This window comes from Talaromyces amestolkiae (genome assembly GCF_001896365.1).
Source record: "Talaromyces amestolkiae strain CIB chromosome Unknown scaffold3.1, whole genome shotgun sequence".
NCBI lineage: Eukaryota > Fungi > Ascomycota > Eurotiomycetes > Eurotiales > Trichocomaceae > Talaromyces > Talaromyces amestolkiae.
Genome location: NW_024468039.1, coordinates 1,012,126 through 1,032,791, shown reverse-complemented (window position 1 = coordinate 1,032,791; position 20,666 = coordinate 1,012,126). Strand labels below are relative to the sequence as shown.

Genomic DNA, 20,666 nt, shown 5'->3' with positions numbered 1-20,666 from the left:
AGTCCAAAGAGCAGAGCATATTTTGCCTTTCCCTCTTACAAACACTGAAATCTCAAAACTTACACGGAAAATGCTAAGAGTTGTCGTGTAAGATATTTCTGGGCCACTCTGATGTGAAAATGCCGTCGGGTCTCAGTCTACTTCATAGGGCTGAGTTTATTCCAGGTGGAGATCCGGGTGATGGAGCAAGCCGCCTTGTGGAGTGAGAGTCCCGCAATTCGTCTTGATGAACAGATTGGCTGATAGATCTTAGTATAGTTGCTGTTCATGGTTTAAATGAGGATATGATCGAAGCGTGGACGCATTCTGGAACCGGAATTTTGTGGCTTCGAGACCTCCTACCAGAAACAATACCAGTCGCGCGGGTATTGACATTTGGCTATGATTCCTCTCCTTCTTCGTTCTGTGGCCCTGGATGTGCTGACACAATCCAAAAACATGCACAAACTCTTGTGGCTTCTTTGCAGGCTGATAGAAGTATAGAGGGCTGTGACTACCGACCAATTATTTTTATCTGCCATGGACTAGGGGGGGTATTGGTCAAGAAGGCTTTGGCCTACTCTTCAAGTAGTACATCTTCTCAAGTCCAGCATTTATATACTATTTTTGTTTCCACTTACGCGATACTGTTCTTCGGCACACCTCATGACCGTGTGAATTCTGGCAGCTGGCTTGCCCTTGAGACTGCACCAGGACTTGAATCCTCGGCTAATAAAAGTGGGAGCAGCGATGAATCACGCCGAGCTTTTCTAGAAGGTGATTCCACTACCCTACAGGTAATCACGGAACAGTTCGCGCCTCTAATGAAAAAATTTCGAGTTTACTTTTTTTGGGAAGAGCTGCCGACTAAGTTTGGCGATTACACGCGATTCCTTGTCGAAGAAGATTCCGCTGCACCTACCATGGACAACACCGAGCGGTGTGGCATCGACGCAACTCATTCGGACATGGTTAAGTTCTCAAGATCAGATTCATCAAGTTATAGGACAGTCATTGCTGCACTAGGGAGATATTGTAATGATGCACCTGTTGTGATTACCCGTCGATGGAAAAAGGAGCTTGAAACGCTTGCAAGAATACGATCTATCGATGCATCTGAATTGGCCGGCCCAGAGTTTGAAGTCCATCTGGATCGCTTGTTTTCTCAGGGGAGACCTAACTTTAGCGTCCCTCGCAACAAGCACTTTTACCCTCCTCAAGAGACATCTCTGGGTTTTATTGGTCGACAGGAGGTACTTACGATGTTACGGAAAACTTTATTTGAGTTCGGATCAGATTCGTCGGCGAAGAAGCAAAGGCGATTTGTAATTCACGGAATGGGAGGCTGTGGAAAGACTGAACTCTGTTCTAAGTTTGCAGAGGACAACAAAGAGCGGTAAGATTCTTAACCATGACCGTCATGTTTACTCTATGCTAAGAAACTCAACAGTTACTGGGCTATTTTTACCATACATGCAAAAACTATAGAAACAGCAAAAGAATCATTCGCAACGTTGGGCAAATTAGGCGGCTTAGAAGCTACTGAGAGTGCCGGGAAATACTGGCTGTCGCAATTAACGGAACCATGGCTGCTTATCATTGATAACGCCGACAATCCTGATCTCGATATAAAGAGCTTCTTTCCTCGTTGCGATAGAGGCCATGTTCTCGTAACGACGAGAAACCCGGATTTTCGGATTCATGGCAATGCTGGAAGTATAGAACTGAAGGGGCTTAAAGAAGGAGAAGCCATACATCTGCTGCTAGAGTGTGCTAAGATTCCCAGGCCGTGGGATGCAACTACAGAGTACTGCAGCCAAGAAATAAGTAAGGCTCTTGGTTACCTTGCTCTAGCATTGGTTCAAGCAGGTACAGCTGTCTTCAGGAAAATCTGTGATTTGAAAGATTATTTGAACTTTCACAATCTCTATTGGAGCAAACGTCAAGCAAGGTCTCGTTCAACCACAGAGGTCGAAGAAAAAGGAGATGAACACGTTCTTTATTCTGCATTTGACTTCTCGTTCGCATATCTTCAGGCAAAGAATACTACAATGAGTCAGGACGCGGTGGATCTTCTCAACATTGTCGGCTTTTATCACTTTGAGCATATTCGAGTCGACATATTTACGAGAGCTATAGAAAATAGGCGTAAATCAGTGTCCCTCTCAGCTGCCAAATCAACAAGAACTAGGTTGTTGAATGCAGTTCTCACGCGATTTCATCCTCCTACTCTACTTCCCCACTTTCTCAAAGGCGACTCGGAGTCACTTCACCCATATCGTGTTAGAGAAGCACTTCACGAATTATATGCGCTGTCTCTCATCAATTATGATGGGAAAAATGCAAGCTTCTCCTTACATCCTTTGGTACATTTATGGGCCCGGGACCGTCTCGGCTACCGTGAAAAGACTGTATGGGCACAAATTGCGCTCAATACGCTTACTGAATCAGTTATGCTGCCACCAGAGGATATAGGAGATACTCATGCTGAATACAGGAAAGATCTACTGCCTCATCTTGATGAATGCCTTGCGGTATGCCCGGTGGAGATTGGTTATTTTGATAGTAAATTGGGTCGATTTCAACTTTCGTCAGCCAAATTCATTCAACAGACGTTGGCTTTCATTGTTCGTGATCAGGCCATGAATGCTGCAAAATGTGGTTACGTATATGCTGAGCGTGGCCGTTTCAGTGAAGCAGCATTTTACCTTTCGATGGTGAAAGACGTATTGGTGCAAACATTAGGATATGAGCATGAAAAAACGATGATAACAATGCTTGGCCTCGCTGCAGTCTACTGGGGTCTGGGGCGTCTCGAAGAAGCTATTGCATTGCAAAAACGTGTCGTTAAAGCTCGATCAAAAGTGCTAGGCCCGGAACATCATGACACCCTCATTGCCATGGATCAACTTGGCCGGTCATTCTGGCTATACGGGCAGTACCAGGAGGCTCTCCAATTGCAAGAAGTCACTACGACTCGAATGAAAGCGACGCTAGGTGATGAACATCCCGATACACTTGCGGCTCTGGATAACCTGGGTGTGACACTCGGGTCTTGGCACAGGTTCCAGGAGAGCAGAGAAATTCACGAGCAAGTCCTTCGAATAAGAGAAAAGAAACTCGGCCGTACGAACCCCGACACTCTAACGACTTTGAACAATCTTGCGATGGCTTTGCTCGACCTTGGTAAACTCTCCGAGGCAAAAGGAATGATGCAGGAAGTGGTTGAGCAACGGCAACTGAAGCTAGGAAAGGAGCATCCATGGACATTGTGGGCTATTTGCAACTTAGCAAAGGTCAACATTGAAATTGGCTATCTTGACGAAGCAGAGCAAATGTTAATAGACGGAATAGCAGCCGGAAAACGAAGTCTTAGCGACGAACACCTTGGGGTTCTCATGGGATGCGGTCAACTAGCCCGAGTATATGCACGGCAAGGTCGACTAGAGGAAGCCGAAAAGCTTACTCTAGATGTCATTAGTCGAGTTGAAAAATCTCGAGGTGAAGAGCACCCAGACTGTGTTTATGGTATGTTCAAGTTAGCACAGCTCTATGAGCTACAGGGAAAAATTGAGAATGCCATAGATACCTGTGAAACCGCTTTACGGAAGGCTGGCACACGGTTAACGAATCAACACCCGCTATACAAAAAGATTGATACCTATATTCGCACCCTTCGACAGTCTTTTACGCCCAAACAGAACCAAGGTGAACCCGACCCTAGAGATAAAACGCCACTACCACATTATTCGAAGAATACACAACGAACCCAAACTTGGTGAGCTGTAATAGCCGCAAGGAAGATGATTTACTCAGGAAATCATCATTCTCATTGAGAACACATATACCTCAGCAATAACTAAGGGTATCTCTCTGGGTCTTCTCGTGTGATGTCATAGCATTATAAAAAGAGGACTTCTACATTTTTTCATTGTCGCCCGAGTCTTCAATACCTCTGTCGCCTCTTCGAGTGTATCAAGCCGGTCGCTCAAGTTACCGCCTCCATGTCTCGGTGAAGAGTAGACTATAGTGACAGCTTCTCATTTAAGTGCTGTTTCTAAACATTGTGAGTACTTTCGCATGTCGATTTCGCAACAATACGCGTATCCGGGCTTACATGTCGCTTCCAGAATAGTGGTAATTCACACTGTTATAAACTCAATACGCCTGGAAGCATAAAGCATGCAGAGCTTCTCACAGTAGCGTCTGAAATAATTGAAACAGGCCTTCAATTTCAAGCCTATTCACAAGTCTTCTCATCTCATTGTTTACCTACCTGCTACAAATCGATTCCCACGATATTACGAGAACTCACCTCCGGTGCCCGCTCGCATTTCCATGGACTAGTTCTTCTATTATCTAGAGCTGTCATCAGCTTTAAAGTGAATTGGACCTGTCTAATTTAGCTCTATGGCACCAACATTCAAGAACATGTCTGTTTGAACCTAGCGAATCCGGAACCTAAGTTTACGCACCGTAAGCGCGGTGGAACAGTACATATTTCGCAATGACAAAATGCTCATTTATGCGTGTATCACGCCGACAATAGCTTCGATCGTTTATCCTATAAACAGACACCACCCACAAATATACACCCGTGCGAAGGCCATTGCATAGGCTGAAAAACGAACTACATATCCGTTTTGACTGACGGAATACAATCAGGGGACTTGGAAACTAGATCAGTGGGACATGGGAAGGTTTAGCCGGATGCCACGTCAGAAATCCGGCTGACCAGGTGTTCCTGAAAACGCGAGATTTAAAGCGGCAATGGAAAGTGACAACCCTATATGCAAAAATTCAAGTGAAAAAAACATACAACAGTTGGGATTCGCTGGTGGCCACCCAACTACTAACCAACCGGCGTGTGGCTTAAGTACGGCTGAGCGGACGGGAAGCCCTGTTTTCCACACCCTATGGTCGTATGTGCTAGGAAAGGAGAATGAATGGATCATATTGAGACTAGTAGCTCAATGGCCCGCCCCAGTCTGGCGTCCCCAGCGGCCATATCATGAGAGTGTCCCCTGGATACTAAAGAGTCGAAAACACATTGAAGATGGACGAGAAGTCTTAGGAAGTTGACCTCGAAGATCATTCCCAAACAAAGCTGCTTGTGCATAAGAGATTATGTGAGTGCTAGTGTCAACGATTGAGCGCGTGCAACTTCTTGCCAATATATGTAACCAGCAAAGGCGGTTTCCTGGCGTTCGAGACGCAGCCTCCACACTGTCTCTAGCAGGGAGAGAGCGACCTCGACATTCTTGAACGAGCGTGAGAGTATCACGCTCTGCATCTTCTCTTTGATGCACATGATTTGTTCTTGTTGTGTGGCCTCAGCACCGGCGATGAATAGTGGGAATAGAAGGGTGCATTCTGGCAAACATCTCTCGGGCATTTGCCTTATATTTGCGATTGTCTTGTTGACTTGATCACTGATTTTTCCGGGTATATTTATGGCGTGTTGAGGAATGTGACGCTGAATGCACTGGAATAGATATATCAAGGCGGAATTGCGATAGGACTCTGCAAGTAACACTAGGCCGTCATCATCAGACGGACTGCAGACCCATTGCGTCAATCGTTCCTCTAGAGCCGAGGCAAGTAGCAGGCTCTGGTCAACTGAAAATGTTTGTGTCCTTGTTTCGAAAGTGATACTCTGTTCACTTTTAGCCTTTAACTCCACATTTAGTGTAGCAATATCGGCGATTATAGATAGTATATCTGCAGCAAGACCAAAATACGAGTCAGCCACAGTACCCTTTGTAAGAGCTAGGAACTCATCAGATGCTAGTAAGGTAGACGTGTCTAAGGAAACGGCCATCAAAATGTCGTGATAGGCAAAATTGCAAAGGAGCCATTGTCCTGCATCCTTATCTTTGAATTTTCGTAGAACAGCAGTTGCACTGCCATCCGAGTCTTGTTGTAGGCGGCGAATAATCCCAGCAGCTCCTGCAAGATGTGTATACCATGTTCCATCATGACCAGTCATAATGCTTTCCATAGAGCACAAAACAAGGCAAGTCGCAAGTTGGGTATCCAAGGAGACCTCGTTTGACGATAGGGATCCAGCTAGACTTTGTAAAGCACGGCCCTTGTTTCTCGTCGCAACGTCACAGTACGACTGATGTTGAAGAGATAGATGGCCAGATGCCCACGACACCATAGCATCTAGAAGGACCGGTTCAAACATGGACATGGGAAGGAGAACTATTTTCAGGGTCAGTCTATTGATGAAAACTATCCGTTCTCTAAGGGATCATACCAGATAGGAACGAATTATTTTCTAGATTTGTAGTAAGTAGTTTGGTAAATGATTCAATGTAGTAGCGTAATATGACCCGTCGGCTCGTAGTTGAGATGCAATCAGCATCATGATCATCCACCCAGAATGCTAGAGGATCCGGAGACTGCATAAGCGCAACCCCACTTCCACGTTTTAACCTAGGAAGCGAGACAGAGCCGTTTTGACTTGGGCTTTGGCCTCCTTGAGCTGGCTGTGCCAACGGTAGTACCCGGGGCGCTTCCCGCCTGCATTCGTAGTTGAGCCTCACACATTGATGGCAGACAGGGTAGCCAAGATCGCATCGCTTCTTCCTGCAACCTTGGATCAATACCAGTCTCTAAGCTCATACAGAAACGAGTAAGTCATCATACCGTTGTCGGCACGTCAGGCACCCAGTACGTTCTCTCGTCGTGCCCCTCTTTTTCTGTATACGAGGCGGCAAGGTGGGTTGCAAAATGTCTGCCATCCCGATTTCCCAGCGCTACAGATACTCGGCGACAACCGCGGTCGGTCGTTCAAGTGGATTAAAAGAGCAGAGTATTGGCGAGTGAGTGAGAAGGAAGGTAAGGAGATAGAGATGGTCCAGATAAGGAAGTCGGGGGGCATGTGGGGTAGCATAGAGAGCGGGGCCAATCATAACCCAAGCGTCAACAGCGGCCGCCCGAGACCCACTTGGAGACAATTAACCCTAAGCCCTACTCTATTGGACACTTTTGCTGCCAATCATATACAACTCGATCCTCATGGACTGACTTCGGATTCATTCTACGTTATCCTCTATAATCTGTCGGGTCAGCCCATATCTGAAGTATCTAGACTGGGAAATCAACATCACGCAACAATGACTATCGACGAGGCAGTCAGGCGCTCTCACATCCTTCATCGAGCCTTAGACAGGACACCATTGAATGTTGCTTCTGGATCAGGCATATCATTCACCCTCAACTCAGGGAAAGAGATTATTGATGCAGCATCTGGTCCCTCAGTAGCATGTTTAGGCCACAATCAGCCGGAGGTAACCAAGGCCATCCTGGACCACCTGAACAACAACATTGCCTATGCATACTCTGGCTCATTCTTCACAAATGATGCTTCCGAGGAGCTTGCTTCACTCCTTCTAACTCATCAACCAGGAGGTCTATCCAAAGCGATTTTTGTAAACTCCGGCAGTGAGGCTACGGATGCCGCTTTGAAGCTCGCAGTGCAGTATTGGCACGAGAAAGGAGAAAAAAAGAGGACTCATTTCATAGCCCGAAGACAAAGCTATCATGGAAACACAATTGGCGCATTATGTGTTTCTGGCCATGACTCGCGGCGTGAATTCTATAAAGATTTCATGTCCTCGAATGTGTCTTTCGTAGATCCTTGCTATGCATATCGGCTGAAGGAACGCAACGAAAGAGATGAACAGTATGCACAGCGTTTGGCTCAACAGGTTGAAGACGAGATCCTTCGAGTTGGACCTGAACATGTTGCCGGGTTCATTGCGGAGACTGTCAGTGGCACGACCCTTGGTTGCGTACCTGCAGTTCCTGGTTACTTCAGCAAAATCCGTGATATCTGTGACAAATATGGCGTGTTACTAATCTTGGATGAGGTACGTGTACCGTCAGGGCAATATGTTCTTCTCGAAAATTATAATACTAAGGTTGCTACAGATAATGTGCGGCATGGGAAAAACCGGAACCATGCATGCTTGGGAGCAAGAAGCTGGCTTCCGAGGGCCGGATATACAGACAATCGGCAAGGCCCTTGGTGGTGGATTTGTCCCTCTATCGGGTGTGCTTTTACACAAAAAGATATTCGAAGCTCTGAGTAACGGCTCAAAAGTCTTAGTACACGGACATACCTTCCAGGTTCGTTTAATTCTCTAGATCGTTGACCTAGTTCTTTCAAATTAATCCACTGGATTAGGCTCATCCTTTGGCGTGCGCTGCAGCTGTCGCAGTCCAAAAGATAATAAAGAGGGACAATTTGCTTGAAAACGTCAAGCAACAAGGTGTATTGATGGAGCAACTTCTGAAAGACAAAATTGCTCCCTTACCGTTTGTCGGCGACGTCCGCGGACGAGGCTTGTTCTGGGCTGTGGAATTTGTTCGTGATAGAGGAAAACGCGTCCCATTTTCACCGGAAGACAAATTCTGTGAGACTGTTGTCGATAAGGCTCTGGAGCTAGGACTTGCTATCCTAGGAAACCTTGGTCGTACAGGAGAACACTATGTGGATCTGGCCATCCTTTCTCCTCCTTATATTGTCCGAAGCGATGAGATCCATCGTATTGTGGATCTTCTTGCTCAAGCTATAGAATCTACAAGCGCAAATTTTTTGTGAATAATCAATTTCAATGACGCCTAATTTTTGATATTTTGAGCTTGCGAGACGGACACATGACTAGAGCTTGCTTACTTGTTACATGGAGGCGAAAGGCTCTCTACCTTCTTGTGCTTGTACCTAAGTAACTCATAGAACTATATAGATTCTTTAGATATACTATACAGGCCTGATAATAACTTTCAAAAATGATATTTGAACGGTTTCTAAGAGATAAGCCAAAAGAGATTAGTCCCTTTCTTCCATATCCTCCTGGAAATCATATGTTGCAAACTTGTTCGTTGGCACGCGCCGCTGGAACATAAGATCCAGCTCCTCAAAGGTTCGATTCTTAGTTTCTGGTAACGCAAGGAAGCACCAGATAACACAAGGAACAGAGACTCCTAGAAAGATAAGTGCGAGCTTGCCGCGCAGATTGCCCTGATCCGGATTGATAGCATAAGGAATGCCAACAGCACAAGCAACATTGATCAGAGCATTAACCGTTGTTGACAGTGCGATTGTCTTATCGCGCAATTTGGCAGATGATACTTCGGCTAAAAAGACAAAGCATAAAGGTCCAATGGTCAGATCGTAGATGAAATTGTAGACAACCATCATGGAGCACTGTGCCCAGACAACAGCCGTGTTTGTTGTGCCATAACCTGGAACCACGTCAAGGACACCCACAAGCAAGACAAGGATGACTAGAACACATAAGCCCTGGTTGTAGATGGTACGTCGCCCAAATTTATCGAGTAGAACCCAAGAAAAAACGGTACCGACGAACCCGACTCCCAGCAAACCCACGCCTAAATCAAATGAAGCTGACGTGCCTAAACCTGCCAGTTCAAAGAAGTAAACGGCATAGCCAATCACGAGAAAGTTGCCGACAAGCGGTTGAATGGCGTATACCATAATGCAGATAATCGTACGACGGAGATCCGTTTTCTTGAAGCAATCAATAAACCGCGCCTGTTCGGTTTCAATGTCCTCGATAGACGTGGTGAGTTGAATATGCGCGAGGAGAGTGGAGGAATCGATTGATTTATCGACAAGCCGTTGAAGAGACTTTTGTGCTTTCTCAACATCTCCGCGCCGAAGCAGCCACCAAGGACTCTCTGGACAAAAGGGCAGAAGCGCCAAGATTATAACTGGAAATATGATTTGAGTAGCGAACGGGATGTCGTATGCCCATCTATCCCCACGCGATTGACAACCTGCTAACACCCCGCTGGCAACGAGCTGGCCAATAACAAAAGATAGATTGACAAATGCTGCAGCTATTCCTCGAAATACGACGGGGGTCACCTCGGAGATATACGTGGGAGCGATGACAGGGTACGCTCCCAGAACGATACCGTTGATTAATTCGGCGATCAGAATCTGAGGTCGGTTCTGCGCCGAAGTCTGAAGCGCGACTGTAATTAATGTAATTGTGCAGCAGATGGCCAGGGTCCATCGACGACCCAACTTTTCCAACGGCCAACCGATACCAAATGCACCCAGGACTTGTCCAACGGGAACGCCCAGGTTGAAGGCTGACTGCCATTTGGCCTGGACAACAAAAGATCCGTCTGCAAGCTCAACGCCAAAGTCATGCTGGAACTGCGGAATCGCAACAAGGGTGCCAACTAGTTGCGGATCAAAACCGGCCATGACTACGCCCAAACTGAAGAGGAACGACCAGCCTATGGCAGCGCGGTAGTGGATGCATGCTTCTTTGAGGGTGAGGTTGTGTTCTGCGAGACGTGCATCGTTGGCTTGCTTGACTATCGACACGTCTATGGCTTCTCTGTCAAAGGCTACTCCTTCGACCGGTGTAATCTTGTTATCCTCACTCATGTTAAGTAGTTTGATATGAAGTGATTGTTTGTAGTCATGTAATGCTAGAGAGACACAGACGGACACGAGAACCAGGAACCGGGATATGTGCCAATTATTTATGGACCTCACACGACAGTAGTGGCCTAGCTAACTATTCTATGGAGATAATCTGGAAAAATGCAATTAGAGTTACAAGCTACCCCAAGACTGATAAGACATTAGGGCTAGCTTTGTACGAAGGTTGTTGCTGTGTGCCGTCCCCCGCCCTAAGCGCCCAAAGCTTCGGAGTACCGGAGCCAATTGATAGAACTGAGAAGCGACCAATAAATGAGAGAGGTAGGTTGCAAGATAAGGATGGAACATTCAACCAGAAGGGCGAGGAAGTTTAATTCCATTTAGCGGCAATTTTTGTGAGGTCCCAAAGTCAAAATCATCAAGTGAGCTTGTCGTGGACAACTGAAAAATCAGTATCGGGAACCAAATAATTCTACATCTTTTAGATTAGACGTTGCTTAAGTATCCTATTACGTATCATCTCAAATAGAGTAAAGTGGCTTAGGGATATATGCTTTTATTGGGCATCATAAGAACCTTGGGCAGTCCAGACCACATGCCATATCTTTGGAAATGGCTAAAGCTATTTAAACTTCTAAATCAGTGCTGGTTCTTTGCATATATGTACAAACGACCTTCATATGGCTTTAGTTTCATGCCATCGAGCTCTTGTCGATCGCCGTCTGGATAGTTTGCAAGTAGTAAACTCCCAGTCTGGACTGGACAGACCCAAGTGATCTCCTTATCGGAAAAGGAACACACAACCAAATACTGTGCGACTTCATCAGTTCTCGTATATGCATATACACTCTGGTTTTCGTAGTCGATCATTTGAAATTTGCCGCGTACCAGACCAGGGTGCATTTTTCGAATGCTAAGCAACTTTTTCCAGAATCCAAGCACACTGGTGCTCTCATTTTCTAGCTGTGCCGCAACATTCCATTCGAAGTAGTCGGTATTAACCTTAATCCATGGTGAGCCCGTTGTAAATCCAGCGTTAACATCTGCGCTCCATTGCATTGGAGTTCTAGAATTATCTCGTCCAATACGCTGGATCTGTCTCAACGCATCGTTAAGATCTCCATTGCGCTCATTGACCCCGTTATAGTATTCAATCTCTTCCAAGTCACGAAGCTCATCGAATGTCCATGATGGGGGATTGACCATTCCAATTTCCTGGCCCTGATAAACGAAAAGCGTTCCACGGCCTGTTGCATGAAATAAGGCAAGCATTTTGGCCGACGCTTCTCGATAGGTGGTATCGCTACCCCATCGTGAGGTGATTCTCGGCTGATCGTGATTCTCAAGATATAAGCTGTCCCAGCCATTGTGATTTTGATTAAACTCCATGAAATTGCCTAGGATGTCTTTGAGTTCGGTTAATTTCCATGGCCGATAGTTGAAACATTGTTGGCCGGGCTGGTGGTCGATGTACATGTGTTCGAAGTGGAAGAGCATCTGTTTGTATCATAAGCCACAATTAACAGTGTAAAGTTTGAAGCCTTGGATAATTTACCTGCAACGGGGTACCATTTTGGATTAGAGGAAGAGCCTGTTCAGCGTTCTTGATTCCTGGGGCTTCTCCAACAGTAAATGTACCAGGATAGTGCTTGAGAACCCTATGATGCATTTCATGCAGATACTCAGCCACCTTGGGTCCGTTAAAACGATGGACCAGACCATACTGGAAGGCACTTTTTGGATCCGCTACTGGCGCATCAGGAAACCCTGGTGTCTTGGAAATACAATTGATGACATCCATTCGGAAACCATCACAGCCCTTATCAAGCCAGAAACGCATAACATCCCACACAGCCTCTCTTACTTCCGGATTTTGCCAATTCAAGTCTGGTTGTGACACATCGAATACGTGCAAGTAATACTGCTGCAATTGTTCGTTCCACTCCCAGCAAGAGCCGCCGAATATAGCGCCCCAGTTGTTTGGTTCTTTGCCTTCGGGGTTCTTGTCACGCCAGACATACCAATCCTTCTTGTTCCCACCAGATTGAGCATTCTTGAACCATTCGTGCTGGTCAGATGTATGATTGACAACAAGGTCCATGACAATTTTCAGTCCGAGTTTGTGCGCTTCATCGACCAGTCTTTCCCAGTCTTCCATGACACCGAATTCAGTGTGGATGGCTCGATAGTCGGATATGTCGTAACCCATGTCAACCATGGGGGATGCATAAATGGGACTTAGCCAGACTACGTTCACTCCCAGATCCTTGAGATATTGGAGTCTTGAAGTGATGCCGTTCAGGTCACCGCGTCCATTGCCGGTCGTGTCTTGGAATGACACAGGGTAGACCTGGTAGACGACAGCATCACGCCACCAATCCTCCTTTTCCATGTTTGTGTGTGGAGGATGTTCGTCCGTGATAAGACAAGATACGTCCCAGATGTTACAGAAATGTGAAAACTTGTTTCCAAACCCCAAGAAGTATCATGTAAAGGGTAGAATAAGAACAATGAGAGAAAATAGAGTCCAGCGATACGGCATGAACAATGGCTCTAAATCTCCAAAAGGTTATCAAGCCATACAACTCACTGATCTAAGTATTGTGTGCATGACAAGGTCATCTTGCTCTGCTTTTATCGTACCATAAAATAGTGCCCGCCACAAGCGCCGGCCTTGCCGTTCTTGGTAATGAATGCGTATGGGCCTATCAGTACTAAAGCAGATCTAGACTCGTTGATAGTAACGAAGGAAAAGACGCTACCCTAGAACGTAAAGGAACAAGTGGAGTTTATGGATAATGTTGTAAGCTCCTGGGATACCTAGTAATAGATACAATATATAAATCGCAGACAATGATCGGATGCCTAGATAGGCCGGCCACCAGAAGATAAAGTTTGGAGAAGAAGAAAAACAGTTTACGCCGATTCATGGAGCCGCACGTTGTTGCGAGGGAAACCCGAATTCGTCGTGAAACGATAGAGGGGAGGATTTGATAGGCACTCGTGCGGCCTTTGGATTTAATGTAGCATTGCCTTATAACGCAAATCTGGTTTTTTCTTGCTTTAACAATAGTTGGGCCGTCTTCCATAAATTGGGAATAATGGAGATGTGACTTGAAGTGCGGGCTGCGCTTGAAGTGCGGGCTGCGCTTGAAATTCCCATTACTCTCTTTGCTGTTCCTCTCGAGCTATCAACAAGCGCCGTTTGTTCTGCTGCTCAAGTACTAGCAATCGAGCCTCGTAATCATCCTGATCCTCATCCCAGGGCTCGTTTGGCCGCTTTTTTTGTTTTAGCTCGTATTTCTTGAGAAGTACAAGACGTTCGTTGTGAATCTGGTTATGTTGTTTAAGTAGCAATGAGCGCCTCTCGTGCTGGTGCTGGTTTAGCATTTGCTGCAGTTGGTCGGTTTGTAAAGGAAGCTTCCCCTCATTATGGTCTACCACGCCGTCTAGCCCGCCTGTTGACCTTTCATCTATCATCTCCTGCGCATCGACGTTGTCCCAACAAATTTCACACCATACTCTCTTGCAGTAGGCACACCAGAAGAGCTTAAGCGAAGCCCATTCATCTGGAGCAAAGTTTCGGTGGGGGCAGTTTCTTTTCTGGCAATCAAGTGTGATATTCACACCAGGTTCATTTCCTTGAAGCTCCATGCCTGGCCGGGTGTTTTCTTCTTTTCTCTCAGGAGAGGTATTTTGTATTCGAGGTGCATGTACTGATCTGCTAGCACCTAGGTATGGCACATAATAAATGCAGGCTCACGATAAACTCCTATCTCAAGTCATGTTAGACAAATACCCCACTTTAGAAAAAGCAATGTGGCCTGGTTGCCCTCTAGGGCAATTAGCATCCGCCCAAAGCAGAGAGGCCAAAAGGTCGCGAAAAAACATCCGTACATGCGTCGGAAGTGAAGTTTTCGAATATGAATTATTTTATAGGCATTTACTGATTAGTATACAGATCTGGGATGCTATGGCTCTTTTGCAACTTTACTGGTAGTTGCTCACGTAAAGGTGCAGCTCCAAGCACGCCATATCTTCGGCTTATAAATCTGATAAATATAGACAAGCTTATAAATGCAGCTTTGGCGGGGTATAAAAACATCACCGAGACTGAATCCATCATGATGCGAAAGTCTTTTGAATAGTACATTTCAGATTGTATCACTATATCCAACGTCAAAATGACAGAATCAAAGCCGAACCGCCAACTTCACCTGACGGCATTTATGCGGCCAGTCTCACTACACACAGGAGCATGGCGTTACCCCGGTTCATATCCCGACGCAAACTTCAATTTCAAGCACATCAGTCATTTCGCTCAGAAATTAGAAGAAGCCAAATTCGATGCCTTCTTCATGGCCGATCACTTGGCTGTGCTAAACATGCCGATTGAAGCCCTCAAACGCAGCCATACAGTCACCTCATTCGAGCCATTTACGCTTCTCTCTGCTCTGTCTGCAGTGACAGAAAAGATCGGTCTTGCTGCGACGGCGAGTACGACGTACGATGCACCATACCATGTTGCCCGACGATTTGCCAGTTTGGACCACTTGAGTGGTGGACGAGCGGCGTGGAATATTGTGACGACGGGTAATCCGGAATCGAGCAAGAATTTCGGTTTTGATGAGCACATGGCTCATAGTGATAGATATAAACGCGCTCGCGAGTTTTACGATGTGGTAACCGGGCTGTGGGATAGTTTTGCGGACGATGCTTTCACGCGTGATGTGGAGACGGGGCAATATTTCGATCCAGAGAAATTGCATGTACTGGATCATTCTGGTGACGAGTTAAAGGTACGCGGGCCATTGAATATCGCTAGGCCGCCGCAGGGATGGCCGGTCATTGTGCAAGCAGGACAGAGTGAACCGGGACGGCAGTTAGCTGCAGAGACGGCAGAAGTTGTTTTCTGCAGCCCAAAAGATATTGAAGGTGCAAAGGCGCTTTACGCGGATATTAAGGGCCGAGTTGAAAAGGCTGGTCGAAAACGAGAGCATTTGAAAATCTTGCCTGCCGCACTTATCATTGTCGGGGAGAGTAAACAGGACGCTCAGGAAAAGAGGCTCAAATTGGATAGTCTCGTACATTATGACAGTGCCATTTCATCTTTGTCAATCGCTCTTGGAGTCGATGTCAGTCACCTGGACCCAGATGGCCCGTTGCCAGAAGATCTGCCCGAGACAAATGGGAGCAAGACGGGCAGAGAAGGGGTCGAACAATTAGCTAAGAGAGAGGGACTTACCATCAGACAACTTGCTCAACGATATGGTGGATACTCGGGTTTGGCATTCTTGGGCTCTCCAAGCGAGATAGCCGAGGAGATGGAGACATGGCTTCGAGAAGAAGCTTCAGATGGATTTACATGCACATTTCCCTTTTTGCCCCAGGGACTGGAAGAGGTGACGGATAAGCTGATTCCGGAGCTGCAACGAAGAGGTCTGTTTCGCAAGGATTATACTGGCTCGACGTTGCGTGAACACTTTGGGCTACCGAGACCGGATAATCAATTCTTCACTAAGTCTTGAATGATTACACGATTAGATGTGATGTATGGTAAATTGTACGAATGAAATCTCGATCACTACACATATAGATAGGACCGGCCCAGATATGAAATCATTAGTCAATCCTAGTAAAAATACAGTTCATTTCTCACATGGCCGAAGTGCAGTGCGACGCGTGAGTTTTATAGCGACTACGCGGAATTGAGTAGCATGCTTGTCAATCAAAGAACACAGAATAAGTACGCTAACTGTAAAGTCAGCGGGTGAGGCTCATTATCAAATTTCAAGAATATAGAGTAGCCAGCATAAACGGCGCCGATATCATGCGCTCATCGCACAGCAAGTTCAATGACTGGCACATTTAACATGGCGATGACACTTTTCTCACGATCAAAAACTCGCGCAATCTCACTATTCCATGCAGAGTCTTTAAGGAAGGCTAGTAATTGTTTTAGGAAGCCCCCGGCAGTATACAGGCGAGTACGAATATTTCCAACGTGGTAGGTTGAAAATGTCAATTCTGCGATACTTTACTTGATGTTCCTACTTCAGGCTCGGAAGAGGCTTCCAAATTCACAGCGGAAGACAAAAAGGTATTTTGAAAAGTTAGAAAGGCGATGCAAATGGCTCGTCGCCCAACGGAGGAGGGAATAGTATCGGTCATTGTATTTGCCCTAACCTAAACATATCTCTTTACGGATTTTGCTAATCAATGCCTATTTGCCTCCAACTTGAACTTCGAGAACCTCAATGTTATCTTTAAATGGCAATAACTCGACGCACACGATCAAAAGGTGGCAATTGCACATACTCACATTTCCAGTTCCGCGACTTACTTACAATTTGTCTGGATTAACGAAATCCTCCAAAGTAACAGTAAACGCGGTTGCAGATATCACTACCGAAGCTGACCGACGGTTTACTAGCCAGTGAAAACTTGTGCGCAAACATACAAGAGTCTGAGATGAATCAACTATACTGGATCGCCGTACGTGGAAGATATTTAGCGAAGAATGTTACAGGCTTGATCACCGCTTGCAACTTTCCTTAGGATTCATAATAGAGTTTTAGGTTATGGCATACGCGTAATAGCTCTTTATCATATGTTTATTAATATGAGCCTATGGGCTTATATTTCGTTCAAGAGTGTGAATAGACTAATGCGATTAAATGTAGAGACTCGAACATCCATGTTGTCGAGAGACTCGGGCCTTCCCCGCATTCGGGTCATGTTCGTCTTTATTGTTGTTACGTATGATGTCCATAAGTTTATAGTAAGCTATTTGATTTCCGCCACTGACGATTTTTGTTTCAAGGTGGAAAGATGTTTATATGCATACTACCCCGTATCACATCGAGAACCCATGATTTCTGCACATTCTTCGCTCAATGCAGCAACTGACTCCGTAAATCACATGGTTGCGCCACACACTGTCTGTAAATGCGTGAATACAACCCCATCATGTATAGCCTCGTCATTGATCAAAAATCATTTATTTTGGTTCATTATCACTATCTTTCCCCAAGGAGGACAATTATCATTCGACGGAGCCCCTCTCTGATCTTTTATCAATCTGGGAAATGATCCGTGTGCCCAGCTGGATAGTTCAATAAAATTCAAGTGCTAAGCAATTAGGTAGATAGATCCAGTCTTAAATAGGAAAAAGACCGACTGGTTCCCGGGCAGACTAGAGATTTACCCCGGTTCAAATGCAGGTTTATCTCTTGATTATCATCTATAATACGCTGTGATATACGTAAATTTCATCATTGAGCGGCATGAATGAGAATTATTTGCCGACGCCCTGACGATCTATGTGAGCTCTGGAGTTTTATTCCATTTTATTTTTTCTCCTTCCTGGCCATGCAAATTTCATGTTTTTAGCAGTCTATATACTGAAAGATCTGACAAGGTCTCACTTCTGGTCTCATCATGGCGGGAGGAATATTGCCATTTCTCTTAGGGCTTCTTCTCCTCGCGCACTGTGCCAGCGCATCAACACACCGCTCCAATCCCAAACAGAATACCGAAAAACAAAAACGCGACAGTCTTCCAACAAACTACACAACACCAGATTACTATCCCACACCCAATGGCGGCTGGGACTCCAACTGGTCTGCGGCCTACGCAAAAGCGCAAAAGGTCGTCAGTAACATGACACTGGCCGAAAAAGTCAACATCACTTCCGGCACGGGTTACTTGATGGGACCATGTGTCGGCCAAACTGGTAGCGCTTTACGATTCGGTATTCCGCGTATATGTCTTCAAGATGGGCCGTTGGGTATTCGAAATACGGATAACAACACAGCATTTCCTGCCGGCGTAACTGCCGGCGCTACATGGGACAAAGACCTGATATATGCTCGTGGTGTCGCAATAGGCGAAGAAGCCCGCGGTAAAGGAATAAACGTCCAAATGGGCCCCGTCGTTGGCCCGATTGGTCGCAAACCCCGATCTGGTAGGATTTGGGAAGGATTTGGCGCTGATCCCTCGTTGCAAGGGATTGCTGCTGCGCAGACGATTCAGGGTATGCAAAGTACTGGTGTGATTGCAACTCTGAAACATTTTATTTTGAACGAGCAGGAGATGTACCGGATGACAAGTGTTGTGCAAGTGGGTTATTCGTCGGATATTGATGACCGAACGTTGCATGAGATTTACCTTTGGCCGTTTGCTGAAGGGGTGAAAGCTGGTGTTGGTTCGATTATGGCGGCGTATAATCACGTAAGCCATCCTGAATCTGAACAGAAACTGGCTTTCATGATAATAATAGATGAATAGGTCAATGGGTCCTTAAGTACCCAGAACAGCCAAATTCTCAACGGCCTGCTGAAAGACGAGCTTGGCTTCCAGGGCTTTGTCGTATCTGACTGGTATGCTCAATTTGGCGGCGTGTCATCGGCATTAGCTGGCTTGGACATGGCCATGCCAGGAGACGGAGCAATTCCACTGCTGGGAGATAGTTTCTGGAATTATGAGCTGTCAACAGCAATTCTGAACGGCACAGTGCCTCTGGAGAGGTTGAATGATATGGTGCGGCATGATTTGTCTTTTCATCAGTACGAGCAATGTATGCTGACAGCTTCTTCCAGGTTACTCGAATCGTAGCAACATGGTTTCAACTGGGCCAAGATGATGATTACCCCGAGCCAAACTTCTCAACGAACACTGAAGACGCCACAGGGCCCCTGTACCCCGGCGCTCTGTTTTCTCCATCCGGCGTGGTCAATCAATTCGTCAACGTCCAAGGAAACCACAGCATCATCGCCCGAGAAGTCGCTCGAGACGCTATCACTTTGTTGAAGAACGTAAACCAAACCCTGCCTCTAAGTAAGAACGCCTCCTTGAGTGTTTTCGGTACAGACGCAGGTCCCAACTCGGGTGGCTTGAACTCATGCTCCGACATGGGCTGCGATAATGGTATTTTAACAATGGGTTGGGGAAGTGGAACTGCTCGACTACCATATGTTATTACACCGCAACAAGCAATTTTGAACAATTCAGCAAATACGCAGTTCTATGTTTCTGACAGTTTCCCATCAGTCACTGCGGCAGCAGATGATATTGCCATTGTTTTCATCAACGCGGATTCCGGGGAGAATTACATTACTGTTGAAAGTAATCCTGGTGACAGGACTACTGCTGGGCTTAATGCCTGGCATGGTGGTGATGATTTAGTGGTTAAGGCAGCTGCCAAATATAGCACGGTCATTGTTGTTATCCACACAGTAGGACCAATCCTCATGGAAGAATGGATTGATCTGCCGTCCGTAAAAGCAGTCCTCGTCGCGCATCTTCCCGGACAAGAAGCTGGAGACTCTCTGACAGACGTGCTATTCGGCGACTACAGTCCTAGTGGTCATCTGCCGTATACTATCCCACACAACGAGTTCGAGTATCCAGCTAGTGTCGGCCTAATTGATCAGTTGCTTGGCCAGATTCAAGATCAATTCACAGAACGCATCTATATCGATTATCGCCACTTCCTTCAAGCCAATATTACTCCAAGATTTCCATTCGGATATGGTCTATCATATACCACGTTCAATTTCTCCGATGCGACGCTGACAACAGGTACATCGCTGACAGAGTACCCTCCTGCTAGACCAGCGAAGAGCCCCACGCCAACGTATGCGACAACCATCCCACCAGCATCGGAAGTCGCGTGGCCAACTGGTTTCAATTCTATTTGGCGGTACTTGTATCCATATCTCGATGATCCAGCGGCAGCTACCTCGACAGCTCCATATCCCTATCCGACAGGTTACAAGACTACACCGCAACCGGCACCGCGTGCCGGGGGAGCACAGGGAGGTAACCCTGCTCTTTGGGATACAGTCTTCACAGTCGATTTAAAAGTTACTAATACCGGAACGACATCTGGTCGGGCTGTTGCGCAGTTGTATGTCGAGTTGCCGGGAGATACTCTAGGTGTAGATCTTCCTCCGAGACAGTTGCGACAGTTTGAGAAGACGTCAATTCTGGCTCCTGGTGATTCAGAGACGCTATCATTGCCAGTGACCAGGAAGGATTTGAGTGTGTGGGATGTCGTTGTGCAGGATTGGAAAGCGCCGGTTAATGGAGAGGACGTCAAGTTCTGGATTGGGGAGAGCGTGGCTTTGGAGGATATGCAGATAGTTTGTACAGTTGGTCAGGGGTGCGAGAGTGCCTAATGATTGGAATCTCTGGACGGCAAGTGTCAGTTCTATTACCCGTTAATGTGAGTAATCTCATAAGTTGTACA

At 46.2% G+C, this 20,666-nt stretch overlaps 6 protein-coding genes across 6 annotated transcripts; 4 read left to right on the top strand and 2 right to left on the bottom strand.

The window, feature by feature from the left end:
- Positions 1-2,432: 2,432 nt before the first annotated feature.
- On the top strand, positions 2,433-3,761 carry BHQ10_002390 (uncharacterized protein; the record flags this gene model as incomplete). The annotated part of the gene is made up of 1 exon (XM_040874531.1): positions 2,433-3,761. The coding sequence occupies one exon, from the start codon at positions 2,433-2,435 to the stop codon at positions 3,759-3,761; it is 1,329 nt and encodes a 442-aa protein (XP_040730895.1).
- A 3,342-nt stretch (positions 3,762-7,103) lies between these two features.
- Positions 7,104-8,593, top strand: BHQ10_002389 (uncharacterized protein; the record flags this gene model as incomplete). The annotated part of the gene is made up of 3 exons (XM_040874529.1): positions 7,104-7,859; positions 7,921-8,118; positions 8,177-8,593. The coding sequence occupies 3 exons, from the start codon at positions 7,104-7,106 to the stop codon at positions 8,591-8,593; spliced, it is 1,371 nt and encodes a 456-aa protein (XP_040730894.1).
- A 228-nt stretch (positions 8,594-8,821) lies between these two features.
- Positions 8,822-10,417, bottom strand: BHQ10_002388 (uncharacterized protein; the record flags this gene model as incomplete). Its single annotated transcript, XM_040874528.1, has 1 exon — positions 8,822-10,417. One exon carries the CDS (start codon positions 10,415-10,417, stop codon positions 8,822-8,824), a length of 1,596 nt encoding a protein of 531 aa, XP_040730893.1.
- Positions 10,418-11,053: 636 nt separating this feature from the next.
- Positions 11,054-12,806, bottom strand: BHQ10_002387 (uncharacterized protein; the record flags this gene model as incomplete). The annotated part of the gene is made up of 2 exons (XM_040874527.1): positions 11,054-11,911; positions 11,970-12,806. The coding sequence occupies 2 exons, from the start codon at positions 12,804-12,806 to the stop codon at positions 11,054-11,056; spliced, it is 1,695 nt and encodes a 564-aa protein (XP_040730892.1).
- Positions 12,807-14,598: 1,792 nt separating this feature from the next.
- On the top strand, positions 14,599-15,942 carry BHQ10_002386 (uncharacterized protein; the record flags this gene model as incomplete). Its single annotated transcript, XM_040874526.1, has 1 exon — positions 14,599-15,942. The coding sequence occupies one exon, from the start codon at positions 14,599-14,601 to the stop codon at positions 15,940-15,942; it is 1,344 nt and encodes a 447-aa protein (XP_040730891.1).
- A 1,912-nt stretch (positions 15,943-17,854) lies between these two features.
- Positions 17,855-20,595, top strand: BHQ10_002385 (uncharacterized protein; the record flags this gene model as incomplete). The annotated part of the gene is made up of 3 exons (XM_040874525.1): positions 17,855-18,646; positions 18,704-18,955; positions 19,015-20,595. The coding sequence occupies 3 exons, from the start codon at positions 17,855-17,857 to the stop codon at positions 20,593-20,595; spliced, it is 2,625 nt and encodes an 874-aa protein (XP_040730890.1).
- Between the last annotated feature and the right edge of the window lie 71 nt (positions 20,596-20,666).